The sequence below is a fragment of the Poecilia reticulata genome, chromosome 8 (assembly GCF_904066995.2).
Source record: "Poecilia reticulata chromosome 8, P_reticulata-male-v2, whole genome shotgun sequence".
NCBI classification, from domain to species: Eukaryota; Metazoa; Chordata; class Actinopteri; order Cyprinodontiformes; family Poeciliidae; genus Poecilia; species Poecilia reticulata.
The window spans coordinates 10511833-10530974 of NC_088837.1; the positions used below are offsets into that span (position 1 = coordinate 10511833).

General features: G+C 38.7%; 2 protein-coding genes across 18 annotated transcripts in view; both read right to left on the reverse strand.

Annotated features, from left to right (window-relative positions):
* mapk8ip3 (mitogen-activated protein kinase 8 interacting protein 3) overlaps positions 1-9778 on the reverse strand; it is a 29723-nt gene extending 19945 nt beyond the window's left edge. For 11 of the 16 annotated variants that reach the window (XM_081609848.1, XM_008416610.3, XM_008416606.3 and 8 more), the window contains exons 1-5: positions 8773-9777; positions 3152-3272; positions 2861-2931; positions 2055-2146; positions 1336-1359 (exon numbers count right to left, since the gene is read on the reverse strand). In XM_081609848.1, coding sequence (XP_081465974.1) covers positions 1336-1359; positions 2055-2146; positions 2861-2931; positions 3152-3272; positions 8773-9072 — 608 coding nt within the window. In that variant the 5' untranslated portion in view covers positions 9073-9777. Of the gene's footprint in view, positions 1-1335; positions 1360-2054; positions 2147-2860; positions 2932-3151; positions 3273-8772 lie in introns of all 16 variants that reach the window. The other 5 variants (XM_008416607.3, XM_081609847.1, XM_017306166.2 and 2 more) reach the window with 2 other exon arrangements.
* Positions 9779-11528: 1750 nt separating this feature from the next.
* Positions 11529-17765, reverse strand: jpt2 (Jupiter microtubule associated homolog 2). Of its 2 annotated transcripts, none has more exons than XM_008416596.3 (5): positions 17584-17765; positions 15362-15513; positions 14736-14851; positions 13478-13514; positions 11529-12926 (listed from the first exon to the last, which is right to left on the reverse strand). In XM_008416596.3, the coding sequence occupies exons 1-5, from the start codon at positions 17637-17639 to the stop codon at positions 12667-12669; spliced, it is 621 nt and encodes a 206-aa protein (XP_008414818.1). In that variant the 5' UTR covers positions 17640-17765; the 3' UTR covers positions 11529-12666. The 2 variants fall into 2 exon arrangements, with proteins under 2 accessions (XP_008414818.1, XP_008414817.1); XM_008416595.2 differs by having other exon boundaries at positions 14700-14851; positions 17584-17763.
* Positions 17766-19142: the final 1377 nt, after the last annotated feature.

Sequence of the window (19142 nt, forward strand, 5' to 3'; positions counted from 1 at the left end):
ATTTGGTGCTTTTGTGTTTCACTTGCATAAGTTTGTGGTTGTAATGAGGCAAAAAAAAAAGGTTCAAGGTGTAAGATTACTTTTGCAAAGCACTAGATCTAATTATCATATTCAGTCATTTCCTCCCTTGCAGGACTGGGTGTCATTTGGCATGCATTCAGATGGGAAAAAAACTCAATAATCTGCTAATGCAAACAATAAACAGCCTCTCACTGTCATCACTGTTCAAATCCGGCTCATTTAAAGGAGCAATTCAACATGTTGAGAACGGAAGTTGTTTTCCTTTTCAAGGCTTTGAAAAGGTCCAAACTAAACTAAACTAAACCATTTCTAGTGTTATGAATGCATCTTCCCTGAGTCTAACTCAGTCAATAATTCATCTTAAACAGTTGTTCACCTTAACGAGGACAAATGTAACCAACTCAATTAACTCAACAGCCAACTTTGTTGATCAAACTCAAATTGTGTCATTTAAAATAAACCATGAGCGACAGCAGACAAAGACGGCAGGCAAGAAGACAAAAACAGGACAAAAACATGAAGGATAAAGAGGAGAAGGTAGATTAGGAAAGCTGGAAAAGACTCTGAACATGATGCTTAATGCATTCCTTATCTTTAAATTTTGGTTTTAGAACACGAAGTCAGTGCATTCGCGATTTTAAGTCGTTCTCACAAGCATTAATAACGCAGCAAATGCATAAGGGAAGTTTTTTTTTTTTTTTTACAAGCGGCATGCAAAGGTCTGAGCACTCCATGTCAACATTGTATGAGTGTTACACACAAAACTAGTTTGTTACTATTCTCACGCTCACGTTCTGAGCATAAGAATAAAATGCATTTTACAAAAAGGAGCATTCATTTAACTAATAATACAGAGGGGGAAAGAAAATCATGATTCTGGTTGTTGATTGCAACAAACAGCTGAAAGCCCCATAAAGGATTTAAATCTAAAACAGGATCAAAAGATTTAAAAAGAAATCTCGATTTATTAAAAAAAAAAAGGAGAGACATAAGATGATAAGATGAAGGTTTTTGTCGCGGTTAAACAATGTCCTTTTGAAAAACCTCCATCAAATGCATATCCGTTAATAAAAAAATACCAAAATTATAAAACTTTTTAATCGAGATTCTGACTGAAACGTTTTTATTTTGCAGAGACAGACATTTTGACTTCGGGTGCTCAAACTTCCACATGACGCCGTTTAATTTCAGCAGAAAAAGGCAAAAAAGAAGGGAGGATCTTGGTTTTGACTCCAAGCAGGTCAGTTCATAGGATGCAGCCGAGGGAAGGAGCGGGGGGAGGAGAGGGCAGCTGTGGCACCAGGTTGGATTTACCTTTTCCTCCATGTGTGGCGTTGACTGTGCAAACAGCAGCACAGAGAGCAAAAGCCAGCAGGACAGACAAGACAGACAGATTAGTGAAAGACAGGACAAGGTGCCGTGATGACGCACAGAAACACACAAGTAAATCCTCAGATCACGGTTCTGTTGAATTTTTACAGTTTCCTCTCTCTACCAGTGGGGGGTTTCACTGCAGCAGCTTTTCCTCCAGTTCCTAAATAATGAACTGTGCAAACCTCAGTGGGGTTCACAGTGCAACGCCGGCCTCCATCGAGTGCTTTAGAAGATTCTCAGCATCATGATTTATTACATCAGATGCTGCTGCTGAGGAAAGTTAGGATGCAGCATCCTCTTTAAGAAGACCATCACACGGGAAAAGAGACTAATATGCAGCATTTTAACTGAAGCTGCTCCAGATGTCCTGCTCCTGGTTTTCCCCTCAGGCCCTGAGGCGGCGTTGCGCTCAGCGCTGCAAGCTGATAAATGAGTGCCAAACATTTCTATCTTCCAATGATTTCCCAAAACGCTTCTATCTATTTTTGCCTCTGATCTGCATCAGTTGTTCTCCACAACACACGATGACGAGGCACAAACAAAAAAAAAACCTGATATGTCAACGTAAAACACTTCCAACAAGACAACGCGTGAGTTGAATCGACACAACGGGTGAACGACAGAGAGACGAGCCGAAGCGCGAGACGACGTCCACTCACGTTCGTCCACAGCCGGGGCCTTCTGATTGGCTGTTGCTCCCTGCTTGCTGCAGTTTGGTCCGCTCTATGTGCTCCACGTACGTCTGGATCATCTGGGGAGCGACACACTTTACTTTCAGAACAGAAACTGAAACTTTAGGTCCGTTATGAAAAGAGACCAATGGAAAGGAATCTGCTTTATTACATATTCTACGGTGACAATTAAGGTAGGCATTTGTAGGTTAAAATGTAAAAATAAACATGTAAATACAATTGTTTATATTGTAATGGAAGTTATTTTTATGTAATCGGAAACTAAAAATAGAAACAAATAATGAAAAAAAAAAATTTGATTTACATGAAATTTAAATTATTATGTATGCCTTTATTAAATATTATGTGACCTGGATATTTGTGTCGCAGTTTAGCTGATGATCATTTAAACATGGACACTAAAAATGTTTTCAAGGCTTTGGGAACAGAGACTGGCCCACAGCATGACAGCTCCTGCACTGTACAGTGTGCAGAAGTTGCTTCTTTTTTTTTTTTTAACCCACATCCATAATTATGTCGATCTCCATAAAGTGTTTGTTACGGAAAAGCTCAATCCTCGTCTCATTTGATCAAACTCGACGTTTACGTGAGTTTTGGAGACTGAATGGTGGCAAGATGAAAACAGGTCACTGTCAAGCCTCCTGTATATTTGTTGAACAAATTTAGTGTGACTGGGGACGTAAAACCTCCTGGTCTGTAAAAAGTTTGTTCTTGAAACGCCGAGTGAAAGGACGAACGTTTCTGCTTTTGAAAAGATAAATGACGTTGTTTACCTCGGTGTGGCGCTGGTGAAGAGCGTTATACTCCTTCTTCATCTCTGCTTCACGCTCCTCAAGACGAGTGACTGCGAGAAAAAGAAGAAAAGGCGAATTTCTAGTTTCGATGACATGATAACGGCTGGTTCTTTATTACTATGTAGTGCTCAACAAAAATCTAAGACCGGACATGATTCAATCAGGATGAATCAGATTAGCAGGAGAAGCTATTTCCAGGCTCCATCTTGAGAACTCCCATCTGGTTTCAGCAGCCTGATTTGTTTCCTAAATTGCAGAGCGTCCACTCACTCTGGTCAGAGTAGTTCTTCGTCTTCAGCTCCAGCTGCTTCCCCTGAAGCTCCAAAAGCTCCACCTGTATCTGCAGCTCCTTCTTGTCTGCTTCCAGGCTGTCCTCAAATTCAATAAATTTCTAAAAAAAAAAAAAAAAAAAAACAAGGTAAAGAGATACAATGAAACAAAAAACATTAACTCAATGTTAGATTTGCTTTATTTAGGTAAATTTATATTACAAAAAAAGGGAAACAAAACAAAATAAAACGACATTTTGCTAACCAATAATTTACCATAAAGGAATAAGTTTATGCTCTTCTACCCTATTAATAGACTCATCCGTCTACATTTATCTACCATCCTTACATCTACATACATAAATAAACATACAAATCAAGAAAAAGTGAAGGGTTTTATAGTATTATAGGGATCAGACACAGCAGACTGTTGGCTGATCTGATTAACACTGAGGTCAGTTTTAAGGCATTCCTGTGTTTATTTTTTATTTTTATCATCTTTTGATTCGTCTCACCTGGAGACATTTCACAGCTTGTTTCAGCGCGAAGCGAGCCGCCCAGCTCCACACCTCCACGTCTGTGTTTTTGTTTTTCATAAAGCTGTTTACAATGCCGCCCTTTTCCCCCCAATGCTGTAAGTACACAGAGGCTTAATGCTGTAATCCTCTGACTGCAGGGAGACCAGAATTATTTTTGCAGCAGAGATACAGGACTTCACATGAAATAGCTCGGGCAAAGATTTTGTCACCTTAAAAATCTAAACTACTTCTTTGTGTGAAAAATTATATTTTAGTGATGTTTTGCAATATTTATTTATAACAACATTTGGTGAGGTTAAAAAAAATGCTAAATTTATTGTATTTAATTCAGGCAGGGTAAAAGCTACAATAGTACTGACACCAGGAAACAATTCTTTGATGTCTTACCTTTACAGAGGTACCAAAAGTTTGCACTTTAATCTGATAACTGTGAGACTATTGGTTATTTATTTTGGTATGTTTTTGCCTGCGGACATTTACCTTTCCACAGTAAATAATGTATTTTTTTTATATCTAAAAGATTATTGATTTTATCAATAAATCTTAAGGTAAATACTTCCTTAAATGCTGTGCCTTGCAAAAAGCATTCATAACCAATAAACCTTTCCACATTTTATCACATTAAGAACATGGATTTCCTTTTTTCTTTTGTGAACAAAAACATGAAAAGTGTGGCGAGCGTTGGTTTTCTGCCCCCTTCACCGTCATATCCTGAAACAGCATCCTGCACTTATAAGTAGTTCTAGTCTGTAAATAAAGTCCATCTATGTGTAACTTAATGTTACTGCAAATCCAGCTGTTTCATTTGTCAGAAAAAATCCATAAACAAACATCGTCATGACGACCAAGGCAGATAAACAAAGGTGAATTTAAAGGAGTTGAAAGCGGAACCAGGTTAGAAAACATTGCCCCAAACTTTGACATCAAAGCCAGAAATAGAAACAGCATCGCACAACCGCAAACCTAAACCGGCTGGCCAGGCAGAGAGAGATTCATCGGCGAAGCAGCAAGAGGTAGATAGTAACTCTGGAGGAACTGCAGAGATCTACAGCTCAGGTGGAAGAGTGTAACTTGAACAAGTCTGTTTTTCTTGCATGCAGACTACAGTGAGATTCAGAGCTTTACTTCCAGTGTAGAGTGTCGTCAGAGGTAGAAAACAAATGCGCACCACACTTTTTTAGTCGTAAAAAAATTTAAAAAATTCAAAACCATGTATCACTTCCTTTCTGCTTCACAATTACAAGCTAATCTGTGTTTGTCTATCAATCTATCAATACATTATTATTCTTTGTGGTTTCACATGTATAAAAAAGAGTTCAATAGGTCATGGATAACTTTACAAGGAAATGTATCACAAAATTAAAACAAAATATACTTATTTTCCCTAAAAATGTTGTGTTTTTTTTTTATTATTATTTGTAAAGCTTGGACCTAAAATTGTGTATATTCCTATAAGATAAAGGCTGAAAACATTTTTTTTATTTTGTATGTTGTACCCAAAACTGTGTACATTTTGGGTATGTGTCTTAATTTTATGAGACATCCGCTTCAAAAAACATCGTCCCATCACCTTAGACTGGAAAAAGGATGCAGTTCTATGAATAGGAATAAAATAATCACTTTGAGTAGGATAAAAATAAAATCAAATATTATTTAGTCAAACTCTTTGGTTCTGTGTACATTCTGTCCAGGATGAATAATTCATCCGGTATCCTTGTGATGATCGAGTGGAACTAATTTACTTCCCTGACAAACCGCAGCTAAGTGCATTTCGGTCACATTTTCAGCTATTTATAACGTGTGAAATCCGTGAAGTGACAACAGCAGGGATGATGCAGAGAAATCTGCATAATCGCTGTGAAATCCTGTAGACTTGTTGTCGGGTCATACCTGTTCAACCTGAGGAATGCTTTTAATTCAAACAAGATCAAAAAACAAAACTGAAACAGAAAGTATAAAGCGTGTGATGCCCAGTGGTGAAAGTTGACCGGTCCATTAGAGAAAAAAAAAAAATGGCAGCTTATTTTCAAAACAGGTAATGGGAGTCTCGATTTATGGACACGTCGAGGTTCTGTCTTTGTTTTCCATCATCCGAGGCCCCGCAAACCTCGTAACCTGATCCGCTTTTTGCTCCGGCCTCCCAACATTTACTCAAGAGAGAGTTTTAATGTGTTTTGAGATTCCCTCCATGTTTTGTCTCTTATTAGCTTTTTATGTCTCTTTACCCAAGTCCAACTGCGGATCCGTGAGCTCCAGCCTGTTTCTCTCTCTGCTTTTATCCCGTTGTCTGCTCAAATCGGGTTACAGTGCCAGCGCTCTGTGCAGCTATTGATTTCCTTGACTGCAACCGTGCGGACGTCGTCCCATCCCCCACCGCCGCTCACGGTCAGACAAAACGACCGGTTTATCCATCGCATTGTGTTCTTTGGTCAAAACCGTGAAGGAAAAAATAGTAATGCTTTATTTGGCCACTCGTAAGCTGTGGGTTTATCTTACTCAAAGCTCTCCAATATTTGTTGCTGACTTTGGATGCCACTGACCCAGTGAACCCTTTGCCAATGACTAATTTACGGTACTATGTTTCTTTTTTTTTTTTATCACACCGACTTTGTGAACAGGCGGAACCGATTCAAGGTTGCATGAGTATTTAATGTGAGAAACCCTCACTTGACCACCAGCTTGACCCTTTAGTTTCTCTAAGGAAAGGGTCAAAGGTATGAGGAGAAGTTACAAACTAAAAGAGTAAGCAGCAACATTTACCATTTCATTCATTTCATAATTTCCATTGGGTCATTTGCAATAAGAAAATAGGGGAGGGGGAAAAACACACAGTTCAGTAATGAAACACAAACTCCATTGTTCCAAGTGTATACAGAAAAAAATTAAAGATAAAAGATATGCAACAACTATCAGATTTAATTTGCAGTTACTCATGAACATTTCCAATGTATGTCGCACTTTTCTTACACTAGCAAATAACTTAATTGCCTACTCGGCTTATATTCTTTGGACCCGGAATTTTTACCCGTTAACAAACGCGTCTTGAAGAGAAAATATGGGTAGTATGTTTTCTGAGCTTTTAAATTACTGGGAGCTCTGGAGCCTCGGTTGCTTACGCCTCAGGTTGTCTTTGTTAAATTATATCGTTTGTATGTCGTTTGTGCAACTGATGTGTAAAAGTGAAGGATGAACTCCAACTCAGCTGTGTATTTCCTGGGTTTTTATTACGTTTCCCAGAATCTCTTTGTGAGTTACCATATTTACAAAAAAATACCCTTCTCTGAGTTGTTGGGACCTTTTTAAAATTCCACGTTTTTCCCGCTTACAGTTGCATTTTTACAATGTAGTGAAGAGCCCTGACATTTCTTAGTAATTTGCAAATACAATATGTTGTATTATGCAGCAGGAAGTGGTTTAATTCACCGAATTTGTACTGAAAACACTCTAAACTTCTTAAAAGAACCCTCTTAGAAGAGCCGGTGAAACGCATTAAGAGTAAAGTTGATGCTTGTATGGATACCAGTGAAACGCTGAATTACAGTTAAAGCACTTTATGATGTCATGGTATTAAAAACTGGCTAGAGGTGGAGTATGTGCTTTAACAGCTTACATGTTGCACTACTGTACTCTTTCTGTTTTTCTGTTTTGTTAGAGTGATGCTGCTCTCCAGTCATTGCTGCAAGAACCCACAGACTGATCGTTTCTTTACTTTTGCGTTTGCATATTGATAGCTGTTATTTTATATTTGCATATACTTCACAGGCCTGATGACAGCACTCTGTAAGTGAAGCATGTTACTAATATATCGCTTTTCTGATGGCGGAAAGCCCAGAGAATAACAGCAGCCTTCTTGTCAGCCTTTTCGTGGCAGTAATTAATATGAGGGGTTTGGGTTTCTGCCCAGGGTGGCATTGTTTATTGGGTGGCATCAAGCAAACCAAAGTATCATAGAACTGTTCCATAAACAGTTTTTTAAAATTATTATTATTGCCTGTGGCGATCGATTATCACTTGATGTTGTTTCTGCGTTTTTGAAGTTTGTTCTGTTTTCTACAATCCCTGCCACATAAATTTTGCATATCGTCAACTATTTAAAATAATGGCCAAAGTATTTACTTATTTTTTTTAAAAGGTGAGCTTGGCAATAAATAAATAAATCTTGTTAGGTGCAAAAAAAGCCATTATTTTATTAAAATGACAATATTTAGATTGAAACCTCCACTGCATTTATTCGTCCATTCATTTATTGATTTTATTGAAAATGGGCACAATCCTTATTTTACGTGTTAAAAGGTATAAAATAGTTTATTCAATGATACCTTAGCACTGGAACCAGCAGCAGATTGAGAAAACTTTTAATATAAAAAAAATCAACAGGTCAGACTAGGACTGATTTATTTTTACACCGTTTCTGAATGTTGGTATCTGTCTGATGTGTCTATAACATTAATATCTAGTTTTTAGTGTTCCTGAAAAGTTACAGCATTAAAAGTGTTTTTTGTTAGTTTATTCTTTCACCTTCATTGTAGGACTGAGTGTGTGTTTGATTGTGTATGTTGGTAGGAGGAGGAATTCATCCATTCATGCACAAACAACCACTGATTACAGCTGGCACAACTATTAACGTTTCTTAAATTTCGTTTTTTAGACGGTAAACAATGGGCTTTAAATCCAGAAGAATTTGAAATTATTTTAGACAATCAGACACCATCAGAAAATTTTTAAAAAAGATAAAAGTAAAAAATTAATTCTTGACTAAGAATGTAATTTATTTTTGGTTTGTTTGTTTGCAAAGTGCTGGAGGTCCCCTGCTTGCCCTGGGAGGCCCGAAGCAGAACCAGCCAAGTTCGTTTATGCCATGGACCGGCTCTGTCACTGTACAGTAATAACTACATTCTGCCTATCCTGTATAGGCTGTTTCTTGTAATGTATCTATTATTACATGTAAAAATCTCTACACACATAAAGTATATTGATGAATAATAACAGACGGATGCCCTGCAGTCTTAAAACTACCAATCCTTTCCAGAAGGGCCGTGGCTGATGAGGTGAGGATGAGGATGAAGGAGTGTGTGTCACCCACCTCCTCCGCCTGCTTACGCAGCGCTTTCTCCCGCTCGTACTGGGTGATGAGCTGCTCGTTGTCCTCCTTCAGCAGCTCCAGCTCCACTTCGTGCTCCTGGTTCTCGGTGAGCACCGCGTCCAGGTTCTCCAGGACGTTGACCACCAGCGGCATCAGCTCCTTCACCACCTCCTCGTCGTAGCTGTGGATGAGCCGCTCGAACTCCCGGTAGATGCTATTGGCCAGGCCCGACACCCGCTCCGACATCACGGTGCCGGAGCCGTAGTCGTCCTGGTACACCACCTCGTCTATCTCCATCATCTTGGCAGCTGCACTCTGTTTATCCAAACAAGACTATATAAGCCAAAAAAAAAAAAAAAAATGTTCAGGCCTGTAAGGCTGGACTGTCAGTGTTATGATCCAGTCAGCACTCAGGGTAGGAAATAGAGGGTATTTAATCAGTCTTTCCTCCAACAGGCTACAGGAAGCGCTTATTCCATGTTCTGCAGATGCGCCGGTTACGCGTGCTGCTGTGTGCGGATAACCTTGAGCTGTAAAAGGGCCATGTTGGTTAAAATACGCTGATATGCACAGAGCGTTTATCAATTGTAGTCTTTAGCAGGCTCTGCCCCCCAGCCGCGGCCCAGCCTTTGGCCCCCTCCCACGGAGTGATCCAGCCCGGGGTTCGGCCCTCTCCCAGCCCATGCCGAGGAAATGAAAAGCCTCCGACGATGATGTTGCACCTGCTTCTCAGCAGCCGCAGCCATGGACCCCTGCCATTACACTGGCGGGGGAAATAAATAAATAATAAATAGGTGAATAAATAATCCGCGTCTCCCGACTGCCGCTGGAGTCCGATCCGCCACTATAGCCGCGTTTCGCCCATGTTTTTCTCCTCTTCCGGCGGGCCGCCGGTGAAGCTGCGTCGGGCGTTGATGGTGATGTCTCCCTTTGGGAGAGGCTCTCCCTGCCGTTCTGATGGAGGAGCCAGCTGACCGAGTCAGCCCCACGTCACGCCGTCTGCAATCAGTCAAGTCGTGCACACGGACAAGAAAACAGCTGTATGATTTCAAAATAAAAGCTGCTTCAACGTGTCTGTGTGGCCCTCTGCTGGACGATTTAGAAACCTTTCTTCTGAAGACATTATTGCGTTTAAGTTCTTAATTATATTCCAAGTGTGTTCTTATTTGCTCATTAATTGTAGAATTGTGTAGTGGGGCATATTTATTTTTTCAAAATGATTTATACTTTTTGACCTTTTCCTACAATGCAACCCCCAAACCTGTTTTCTCAGGAATTTATAGATCGACACACACAAAAACATATAATTTTGAAGTGACTTGTGTTGCTCAATTTGAATGGAAAATTTTTTGCTTTCTTGTTTCGACAACTTCAGCTGTACAAACCACAGTGTGAATGATGAGTTCACTGAGTATTTAAAATTTGTGTATATAGTTTAATTGGGACAGAAAATATAAGCATTTATCACCTGCTACTCCTTTTTAAAAAAAAGATGGTTGCATTTAACTATTTTATATTAAATTCCCCCAGTTTGAGGATTGACATGACTTTTTTGTCCTATTAATACAGTTCAGTTTTTTTTCTATTTCCATGCTAACTAAAACTAGGTAACACGTCTACATTAAATTGACTAATTTTCTTGAAAAAAAATTAGCCCCATTAGTTTTATGCTGAAAGTATTACACCGGAAGTTCAGATGTTTCTGACGGGGATTACTTGACTTGTATCCGCATCAATAACTGATGCCAGAATCTTGGTCATAACGACCACACTCTTCAAAATGTTCAATAAATCACTATATAGCCGACAACAGGCACCATCTATATTTAACCACCATTTTAACATTAACACAATTTATAAAATTGATAAATCTTCCTTTATATAGATTTTCTAAGTACACAATGCAATTAAGTGCCTGTCAGGGTTTAGTTATTTAAACACAGAAAACGGGAATAGCTCGTGTAATGTGTCGCCGTTAAGGTCTTGTGACCGACAGTGACTCAGCAACCTTGTTCCTCTTCAGCTTCATTTTAGAAGCTGACGGACTGAAGCCCAGAGGAGGAAATCAGCGATCATTTCACAACCATACGAAGAGGCAAGTCGATCCAGTTTCGCTTGCAATCATTACTTTGTGTTGGCCCGTCAAAATAAAACCCAAAACAAAACGATGAGGTTTGTGGTTGTTGAATGTGGGAAAGGGACACGAATACTTTCGCTAGCCACAAGTTTTTTGTTTGTTCTGCTGAGAAAAACATGTCTTGGTAATAACTTCTAAATGTTGGCAGAACAAACTTGCCTCACAAGTGATGCAAGAATTTCCCCACCCCTCCATTTTTAAATAACCATTTTCTTCCTGTATGGAGATTTCATGTTTCCTCTGTACATGTATTGGTTTTTTTCTGGGTATAAAATAAATTCTTTTTAAAAAAACGCATGAGTTTCTTGGCTATATTAGTACTCTGATGCATCAAGAGTGAATGTATGGTTGTTTTTCTCTGCATCACACCCATGGTGCGCCGTCTAGGGTTTACGCCAGCTTTTGTTTCAGCGTCTTCACCTCATTGTCCAAGTCTATAAAATGCATCCCAACTAGTCGTTTTCTTCTGCTGTAATCAAATGTAAACATATGAATTCATCAAACGCATGTCACAGCCAAGTGCAATTGACACGTAGATGATTTTAATTCCTCTTCAGTGAAATCAAGGTCGTCAGAGATGCTTCACTGTTGTTGGAGCGCAAACAAAACAAAGCTCAAATGCAAAACAAAAGTTTTATTTCAATACACAGGACTCCTTTCTTCTGCTGCACTCATTTACTGCTCGGCACATCAAACAGAGAGGGGACAGGCTGGCATCGGAATAACTCGTCTGTGCTTAATGATGTGGATGAAAAAGGCGATCAGAGGAGCCCACCTGCACTCAGGTGGGCTGCGAGCTTGTTTAGAGTTCACACGTCTTCAGCCGTTTTAATTTAAAACATAAACAGAGGCTGACCCCCTAAGCAAAAGGAAAGGCATGTTCTCAGATAACGCAAGCAACGAGGACAGAGCAGAGAAGGGACCCGCACAGTACATTCACATAAAATCAAAATGGAATTTACTTTGAGGAAACGTTTAAAAGTCAATCTTAGGATTCATATTTGCTTGATGGTGTTTTTTTTGGCACCCGTGCAGATTGCATTTTAATGTCATTTTTGTCTACATGTTAGGCAATAGTAAATAGAAAAAAAAAGATGACAAATGCTAAGCTAATAAGGTGTCTAATTACACATTTAAACGCTAAAAACCGTAAGGATCTGACAGGTCAAAAATATTGAAAGGATGCCAAATCTCTTGAAACATTTTGCACAAAACTTTGGTATGAAAAAAACCCAAAACAAATCTATTTCTCTCTCCTGACTAAAAGGCAACATATTAGGTTTATTAATCAGTATCGGCTCCACAATATAAATCCAGGTCCATTGAGGTTAAAAATAAAAATTCTCTATTCAATTTTGAAAATTTGCTTTCATCCAATCTACAAACAACAAGAATAACCGCACAACTGAGCTTGAACACTGTTAGTCATGGTGATTGGGAAATAACTAGCTAGCTGATTGACTTGTGTGTGATTGTATCATTGCAGGATTCAGTGAGGAGGAGGAGGAGGAGGAAGGATGAAGAGTCTAAAAGACAGGACTGAGACAAAGAGTGAAAAGTGCAAAAAAAGTTGAAAAACAACTAGAAATGAGAAATCTGATGTGGACAACAGCACCAACAAAGAGATCTACAGGCAGCTTGTGTACTGTACAGATGAATTAACCGCTGGAGGTCCAGAACAGGAATGAGAGAGGATCAACAGGGAAGCAGACGATGAACAGACTGGGAGAAGCGGTGTGTGTGTGTGTGTGTGATCATCAGTAGAAAACCACGCTGGACTTTCCTCCGGGGGGATTGAGGACCCTGTTGTGAGAGCGAGGCTTGGGCCCCAGGTGAGGCTCGTGGTTCTTCAGCATCGTCTCGTCAGGAGCCGCTGCAGCAGGTTCGGGATCCGGACTGGCCGAGACGACTGGAGGCTCTTCCTTAGTTGGAGCTGGAGCTGGAGCTGGAGCAGGCGCAGGCGCAGGGGGGGCGACCTCCTCTTTCACTGCTGGCTGGCTCACTTTGGCTTCAGGTGCTTAAAGGAGAAAAAAAAAAAGTTTCTCAAATGGTGGCTAGCGACGAGGCATCACAATAAATGAAAACCGCTTCATGTTTTCACAAACGTCTCCTGCAGTTCTTATTTGAGGTATTTCCTTTACTTACTAGGGCGGAAAAAACAAATCTTTGTTTCTAAGACTTTAGCACTACTGTGTTTACAGTCTGCCTCAGAAACAGAGGGGGAGTTTCTACAATAAGTAGCAGATTAGTGGAATAAATAGTTTTGCTAGATTTAGATTCCTGAAAAGAAGAAAGAGTCTTTTCCATGTGACCTAATGCTGTACCATATTTATTCTTAATAAATGCAACACAGAGCCAATAACGGTATACATAGGATAACGAAAATGTACAAATTTGGGCTAATATGATTATAAAGCATTCACTGAATTACGAGTACTGAGTGGATTGAGAACAAATGACTCATTTATGCAAGTACCAAGCACAGACTTGTAGCCAATGTATTTCCATATGCATGTCTTTTAGCAAAAATATTGCCAGCATTTCAAAAAACCGACAACATTAACTCACCTGGTGATTCAGGCTCAGGTCCCACACTTAGATTGTCCTGCAATAAAATCAGATGCATTTATTTTCTAACAAAAGGGAAAATTTTTAACTCAGTTTCATTTTGATGGGGAAAAAATAAATAAATAAAAACTATGTTCTTTGTGTTCTATAAAACCAGGTATCATGCAACACAATTCTGTTGTATTGCATGACAAAGCAATAATAAACTACAGTTTGTAGCATCCAGAAGCAAATTAATTATGACAGAAGACTCCAGACATAAATAAAATGTTCTGCAAATGTAACAATGTTTGAGGGTACAACTGATTTAAAAAAAAAATCATTTACATCTTTCTTTTTTGTTGAAATACGTGTTATTTTTCACTAATCTGATTCCGGTGACACTGTAGCCTAAGTAGCGATTGAATAAGTGAATACAAGACACTTTCTGTGTATTGGCGCCACGACAACAATCACTTCCATTCCATGCAATGTGAAGACTTTAAATTAAACTAAAAGCTGAATTTTTTTAAATAAGTAAATCATAGGACAGGAGCAAAGCGGTGAAGAAGGGAAGAGATGGTACAATGGGTTCAATCCGAGTTTCTCTTCTTGGATCCCCAAGCAAAATGAGAACAGTTTTACACCAAATCCTGTGACTGGCCACAAATTATAAATGGTTCAGGAGCTCAGGCAACTCTACAACACAAACCTACGACGGTTGAATTACTAATCCTTTTTTATATGAGAAACTGATTTTTCCAAGTTCATTGTAAATTATTGTTATTATTCAGCCATCTGTTTCAAGTACTGAAACATTTTCTTTTGTATCAAAAAATGAAAGATTCAACATTCATTATAAATCTCCACACAACTTTTTTTTAATCATTATTATTAATCGGCTCTCAAACTCACAAGCTATTTTGTAATAACGTGGATAGTAAATTTAATTTTATTTTGTGTCTAGTCTCATTCTGAGATCAATTATTAGAGACAAATCTGACTGAAGAATTGCATTTCAGCAATCCTTAAAAAAAAACCAAACTGAAACAACATAAGTTCTGGGGCTTCAGGCGAGTTAAATGAAGCGTCATCAAGAAGAATCTGAATCTCGTCAGAGTAAAAGTTATCAGTAGCTAACAACAGCCAAATAGGAGGAATCAAAGCACAAAAAGGTGCTGTATTTATAATAGAAACTGAGGTTTTTTAATCAAAGAGACCAAAAGGTGGGCTTCTGGTCTACCTTTGGCTTGTTTGGGTGGCTTCGGCTGGGGCTTACAACAGGTGTGCTTTCTGCAGACCCAAATATGCTGCTGGAGGCTCCACCTGGAGGTACTGGTCTCTGGGGCTGAGATGGTGCTTCGGGTTCCCCGAATATCCCGCTGCTCTTCCCACCTGCACAAAGTATCAGCAAGCTGTGGTCACACTATGGTGAGATACCAACAGTGTTTGACAGAAAAAATCTGAGTTTGACCCCCCCCCCCCACCACCTTGTTAATTTACCTTTACTGTAAAGTCTCTTATTTTTGTTTTTAAATTTAATCTTAATATGAATCTGCATGCTTCAAAGTGTCTGCTATCAAGCAGCTGGAAAACCTGAAATTATCCACTGGCAGACATTAAAGGATGTTTCCATTCGTTTTTCTTCAGGCTACAACAACGTTAAACTGTAATCTGGGTGTAGAAACAAATTCGTGTCACATTGTGAGCACGATCTAATGACAGGAAAACAAAATGTAGACAAGTTTTTGACAGTTAAGACTCCGCTCAGATCTCATTTCATTTTATCAGACACTTGACAGAACCCAGAGGAGAGTTATGAGCAGACACACAGGAGCTATATTTATACTGGCTTTATCACATCAGACTCACAACTTTCACACTTTAGACTTGGACAAAGCTGACCTGGAGGGTTGGAGCGTCTTGATACGTTTTGGGGCTCCTCTGGTGAGGCAAAAACTTTAGAGGCCATCTTATTGGACCGTCTCGATGGAGTGCTATCCTCTTCGTAGCCACCAAAAAGGTTACTGGAGCCGCCACCGGGAGGCTGCAGCACCCTGCATGGAAAAAAACGAAACAATAACTTACATTATAGACTCTTATCTCAATCAGACATACAAATATTCCTTTACTAAGAAACCAGGACAGATAACCTTTTCATTCTTTGGTTAAAAGTTCATATCTCTAAACTAACAGACTGCTTGGGTATTCAGAAGACTCCAAGGTTAGAATTGAAGACTTCAGAGTTTAGAAATTTAAAAACGCATTATTCATCACTAAACATACTGGGTGAGGAAATGTTCCGACTTCTAGTATCTAGCATCTAGCACGTCAACAGGAAACACACATAGGGAATCTCGTTTACAGTCAGCAGTGCCAATCATCCAAACTGCAACAACCATGCTGACGCTGAAAACAGTTTAAAAGTCAATTCTGCGTGTTTTCTTGTCTTTCTCAACAATAATTTAATCCTGTTTAACAGCTGAACAGTTAAAGCTCTCTCTCTCTCTCACACACACACACACACACACACACACACACACACACACACACACACACACACACACACACACACACACACACACACACACACACACACATCGCTTCTGTTCCGAATCCCAATATAAATATTTAATGATCCATCTTGACAAAAAAAGGCTCCTGTACAGTTACAATAAATTAATAATGAATTATTTCAACACAACTACAAATTCAAGGGGTTTTTTTTGTCAAATAAAAAATTTGAACTGTTAAATATTCTTAATTAAAATTGAAGAAGAATAAGAGTAAGTTGCATGTCCTGTAAGTGCTTTTAGTTTAATTTTATTTGTATAAACACCACTGTCCCATAACCTGGAGTGTATTACTATATTAGTATATGACCAGTGAGATGGTAAAAATCTTTTTCTTTATAATACTATAAATACTTAATTACCAAACTAATTAACATTTCAGTTTCCCCATTAGGTAAAAACCTATTTTGAAGGCTCTCATTTACAGATATTAAAATGAACTGATCAGCTAAAATTTATATTTATGTGTTGGAGCTTTAAAAAAAAAAAAAAAATTCAGATCAGAAATGGGACACAAAATCTCATAGTTGAATCTCTGAAAAGTGGTTCTACCACTCAGCCATACCTCCAGTTTTTCCATTTCTTGTGCCAGAGTTGGCAGTGAAAACAAGAACGACTGGTGCAAAGTAAGCACAGGCTCCATGTCATGCTCCAACTGCTGTTTTAAACCGTTTTTTGTTGTCAAAATAAAGAATGTGTACTCAAGTTGTAAAAAAACAAAAAATTATTTTTTGTCTTTTAGGAAATGGAGAATGGGATCTGAAAACACAAATGCTTTCACATGCTTATACAGCTCTGAAAAAAAAAGACTAAAAGCAAACTATATTTTCAAGACGACACTGGGACTCTGGTTGAGCCTTGAAAGTAGTGAGTAGTTATTTTCAGGATGGATCTGGTTAAACAGCCACAAAATAACGTTTTTGTTTTTTTTTTAAAATAAGTATAGACATAAACAGTATGTAATCTGCCTGTATAATGTGGCAGCCAAACATACTGTAAGCGTAGCCAAATTACATGTTATTTGATTATATGTGCTGGGGGATAAAGCTGCATGCATGAAAGCATTTTTTTTTTTAGTTTGGCAATATCTCTTTAAAACAGGACACATCTACCTTGCAGTCAACTGTTTCGTGAGGTTGACCAGATAGCTGATGTTTTCGAATGATAGTAAAAGAAGAAGAAAAAAAAACACTCCCGAGTAACAAGAGCAATGTGACCACGCCGCTGTTATTGGTGAATACAAAGACGAGCAGTCTGAAGAGCATTTCCCACTTCCGCAGGGACAGACAACGCCTGGGAGGCTAGCTTGAAGGCTATCTTGACTCTTGAGTTTAACTTAAACAATAATACTTATTACTTACCAAGCTGGGTAACTGGTCATATTACATTATGTGAAATTACCCTGGTAAAAAATATATTTACAGCCTCATGTTTGAAGAAATTAGCAAGTGACGTTGCAAGAAAGCGAAAAACGTTACCCGACAACGTTTATCAACAGTCAAAATAAGCCTCTATCTTTCGGCTAAACTAGCCGTTAGTGGGCATTATAGTCACCTGGAACTTGGTTTTCCACCACTATCCAATCCTTGAAACATGTTCGTCGAAGTCATAGTGGTTTTGTTTGAACTACGTCAAGTTTAAGAAGGAAACTTCTTCAGTTCGCCACCTAGACGACCAATAACTTCGCCCCCTGTCTGCACTGCAGCCAACAAAAGTCCCGAAGAATTTAACTCCACCCAGCTGTGACGCAGAGAGTTATTATTGGTCAGCGGTCAACTGAGCAGCAATAGGGTTCGCTTCGTTCAGTCACCCTGAGAAGAAAATGTAGGCGACTGGCGGAGTCTAATTTCCTAAGACACCATTGCTAATTGTATTTTTATAAGTTTTACATATACGAAAAGTTGATTCTTCAGTAGCTTCGTTACCCTGCAGAAACGACACTTATACGTGTCTACTCTTATTGTGAGTGGCAAGTTCGCTTCGGAAACCAATGTTTTTGAGGAAATAACCTTACAAAGCTGTTTTCCATATGCACTACAACCTATGCTAAATTGCTTATATATCTTTTTTTATATTTACGTAACGGTGTCTGCCGTATTGTGAGTGGCAAGTTCCTCTTGGAAAAGCTATTTTTTTCCCCAAGGCGCTTATACTTAAACTGTCTCAGATATGTAAACAGAAAAACTGAAACTTACAGTAATTTGAGTTTGACACACAATCTTAAAACACTTTTTAAGATTAAATTTCTTTAGTGTTTTGTGCCATTATCTTTTAAACTATGTGACTTGGGTCAAATGTTTCGGTATTTTTCCACAAGCTTCTCCCATGCTGGAATTTTGGGCCATTTCTCAGCAGAACCTTGCTTATCTTTTTAGTTCTGCTCACAATTTGTTTGCTCAGACTTAGATCAGACCTTTGTGTAGATTAACCAAAACACTGATTTTGTTGACCTTAAGCCACTTCACAACTAATTTGATTGTGTGATTAAGACTGTTGTCTATGGGAAGACCCACTTATTTCCACGTATTAACTTTCTGGTTGATTTCTGGAGATGCTGCTGTAATATTTGTTGATAATGTTCTTTCCATCTAATTTTTGATGCACACCTGTTCCCTCTGCAGCCAAACACACACCATAATGCTGGTTCCCTCTGTAGAGATCAAGACTTTACCATTTTCTTCTAAAATAAGATTCACAAGTGTGTCTCTGTGACATTCAAAAGTAGCAGACTGACCTCTGAGAAACTTCTAAAGTCATAACATAATCATCTGGGCTTCAACAAATTGTTCTAAGCCACAGAAATCTTTGGCATATTAACATGATTAAATAAAAACTTGTCTACAATATAACCACCTTAGTATTTATTTTTAAGTGATATATTTCATCATTTATTCAGTTAATATTCAAAGATCTCACACTGTAACCACAGCCCAGACAATAAAACAGTTTTACTTAAAATCCTTTAAACAGAACAGGCTAAAATATGCCACTCGCAATATGGCGGTGACGTTTACGTACGATCCGAACCCTTTCGGAGAATCTACTGCTCTTTCGTCTGCGTTTTTCGGGATACGCCTATAGAAAATTCAAACATGTCCTCCAGATTCCACCCG

What these genes read in the sequence shown, in the direction of transcription:
- jpt2 (XM_008416595.2), bottom strand. Translation starts at nt 17,639, where the DNA reads ATGACTTCGACGAACATGTTTCAAGGATTGGATAGTGGTGGAAAACCA. An exon ending in GCCACCCAAACAAGCCAAAG is followed by an intron (nt 13,515 to 14,699) that starts GTAGACCAGAAG and finishes ATTTTATTGCAG; the next exon opens with GACAATCTAAGTGTGGGACC. An exon ending in ACCTGAGCCTGAATCACCAG is followed by an intron (nt 12,927 to 13,477) that starts GTGAGTTAATGT and finishes TTCTCCTTTAAG; the next exon opens with CACCTGAAGCCAAAGTGAGC.